The sequence below is a fragment of the Olea europaea genome, chromosome 15, assembly GCF_002742605.1.
Source record: "Olea europaea var. sylvestris chromosome 15, O_europaea_v1, whole genome shotgun sequence".
Taxonomy (NCBI): domain Eukaryota; kingdom Viridiplantae; phylum Streptophyta; class Magnoliopsida; order Lamiales; family Oleaceae; genus Olea; species Olea europaea.
The window spans coordinates 6,258,144-6,260,887 of NC_036251.1; the positions used below are offsets into that span (position 1 = coordinate 6,258,144).

General features: G+C 36.1%; 1 protein-coding gene across 1 annotated transcript; it reads right to left on the bottom strand.

Annotated features, from left to right (window-relative positions):
• Positions 1-2: 2 nt before the first annotated feature.
• On the bottom strand, positions 3-1,264 carry LOC111411148 (importin subunit alpha-1a-like). The gene is made up of 4 exons (XM_023041708.1): positions 921-1,264; positions 445-547; positions 250-341; positions 3-149 (listed from the first exon to the last, which is right to left on the bottom strand). The coding sequence occupies exons 1-4, from the start codon at positions 1,134-1,136 to the stop codon at positions 3-5; spliced, it is 558 nt and encodes a 185-aa protein (XP_022897476.1). The 5' UTR covers positions 1,137-1,264.
• Between the last annotated feature and the right edge of the window lie 1,480 nt (positions 1,265-2,744).

Consider the following 2,744-nt stretch of genomic DNA (forward strand, 5'->3'; position numbering starts at 1 on the left):
GTCTATAACATATATACCTGTTCTCGGACATCGTCACTTGCAGAACCAAGAAGTTTCACAAAAATTGGGACAGCTCCATGATCAATAACCACCTTAGTGTGCTCAGATGTCCCAGAAGCAATATTTGTGAGGGCCCAAGCTGCTTCAAACTAGAGAAATTTTAAACAAACAAGAGGTCAGTAAGTATTGGAGAACCCTAATGAGCTGGCAAAAAATACATTAGTGACGAATAAGATGGTATTATTAGACCTGAAGCTGTGGAACATCTTCCCTCGTGAGAAATTCAACTAAGCGAGGAACAACACCAGCTTGAATGACCTCCTGGATTGGAGGACTCCGTTCTGGCATAGAGCATTAATTGCAGAACAATATGAATTTCAATAACTAAGACGACAGGAAAAGAAAAGTTGAATTATAACAAGTTCTGGAAGACCCAATGGTAACCTATAGAAAGCAATTTTCGAAATTGGGTAGTCGCCTCTAGCTGTCTACTAGAATCATCTGTCCAGACAGCGGCAACCATTCCCGGCAAATTTTCTAACTGCACCTACACTCACAAAATACATCAACACCAGAAGCTCAGTCTTGTGTCTCTGGAAAATACGTTTACCTCATTTTATAATAAAATTTCCATTTCAAGCATCAAACAAATTACTCAACAAATTAAAATCATCGATGCACACAAATTGAGATTAGAAACCATTAAAAGAAATGAAGAGCAACATAAATCCTATAAACCATGAAAGTTACAATAAAGTACCCAATGAAACTGCAAAACCCTAGCATCCATTGACCACCCATAAAATTTATTAACCATTCAATTCCAATAATCGGATCACAAAAAATATAACAAAAATGAATCCATAAAATTTAAATCGACGACAAATCATCAATTTCAAAGTAGTTTTGAACCGATATACCTTTTTATCGATGCCAGTGGTGGCTTCGACAGGAATAGGGAACTGCTGGTTTCCTTGGAGTCCTTCACGACGCTTCTTCTGTAGGCTTTCCTCTCTCCGGTTCTTGCGTATCTCCACCATGTTGTCCTCTCTCCTCCGCCGTCCCTCCTCCGCATCGACCGCCACCTTGTACCTGTTGCGGCGGACCTCCACCTTGGCGTTGGGCCTCAGTGACATCTTGAGCCTGTATATATGGGTAGAAAAGCGAGAATGTAAATCTGTGAATTTGGGGAAAATGAATGGCGGAGGAGGGTTTTGCTAGTAAGTTCAATTTGAATGGGGAGTGGAGTGAAGGGCGTCACATTGAAAGGAGGTTTTATATAGGGGTTTTGTGGTGCGTTGAGTTAGGAAATGGGGCATGGATCAACAAATATTTACGAAAATGGGACTCTAGTTCGAATTTGAAGATGAGGGAAAACCCGAATTGCAATAACGGATTAAACTGGACTCAAGTATCTATACTGGGCTCTCAGAGCTTAATCGTATTAAAGTCCAGGCCCGATATTCTTTGGGCCCGAATGGACATACTTAGGCTCATTAGGTCAACATTTTCTAAAGAGAAAATTTCATATATAAAAAATTAGGGACCTATTTGGTAGTTATTCATATAATCAATTTTTTGATCGTTATACAGAAAACTGATCCACCTGTGAGTGAAGAAATCAAAAGTGACGGTTCACCATTTTAGAAAAAAGGATCAAAAAATAATTTTTTTGGCTTGAAAAATCAGAACTAAATAGGGTCTAAGTATGACCAATTTTAAAACTAAAAGATAAGGTTTAGAACTTCCAAAATAAAATATTAATTAAATTTTATTTATGAAATAATTAATTAAATATATTAAGGTCACAATATTACACTATTTGTTCACAAATTATCTAATTAATTGATCACAAATTATTTTTTGATCACGAATAAAAAATTTTGTAGATCACAAATTATTTCACGATTATAAATCAAAAATTTTATAAGTTACAATTTATTTATCGATCACAAATCAAGACATTTATAGGTCACAATTTATTTTATCGACCACAAATTTTATAAGTCAATACTAAAATTTTTAGGTTACATATTATTTATTAATCACAAATTATTGATCACATATTATTTATTAGTCACAATATCAAATAATTGATCACATATCATTTATTAATTACAAATTAATCAATTTATTGGTTACAATCAATCAAATAATTAGTCACAAACACTCCTACCCCACATTATCCCACCAACAACCATAGCAACGACCACCCCCACCACTACCATTTACAACATCGTCACTATTTGCAAATCACCACCAATTACCCCAAAACTTCAACACCTATCGCTCCGGGTTTTCCCAGCATTTTCTACCAACAAAAACTGGACAACCATCATTGCCAAAAAATTGGATAACTATCGATCTCAAAATAAGAGCACTGCTACTATAGCGACGACTACCCAGAACTTCGACAGCCATCACTCCAGTTTTTTTTCTATATTTTCCACTACCAACAATGGTGCTTGATGCTACCAAAAATCATACCTGGTAGATCTCCCGAGTTTGAGGACTGAGAAAGAGCACGAACAGAGCTTTTAAATACCTGAAACAAAGGCAGCGAAGTGTGTTCTCGTCGCCCCTCCGATGCTAAGTCAGACAGGAAATTTATATAAGAACATATACTAAAATTGTATGAAAAAATGCACCTAGAATAATGATCCAAACATTTGTATTTATAGAGGTAGGTAGTGCACTCCTAGTAGGATTAAGTAGTGCACTCCCAATATGACTAAATCGGTTGG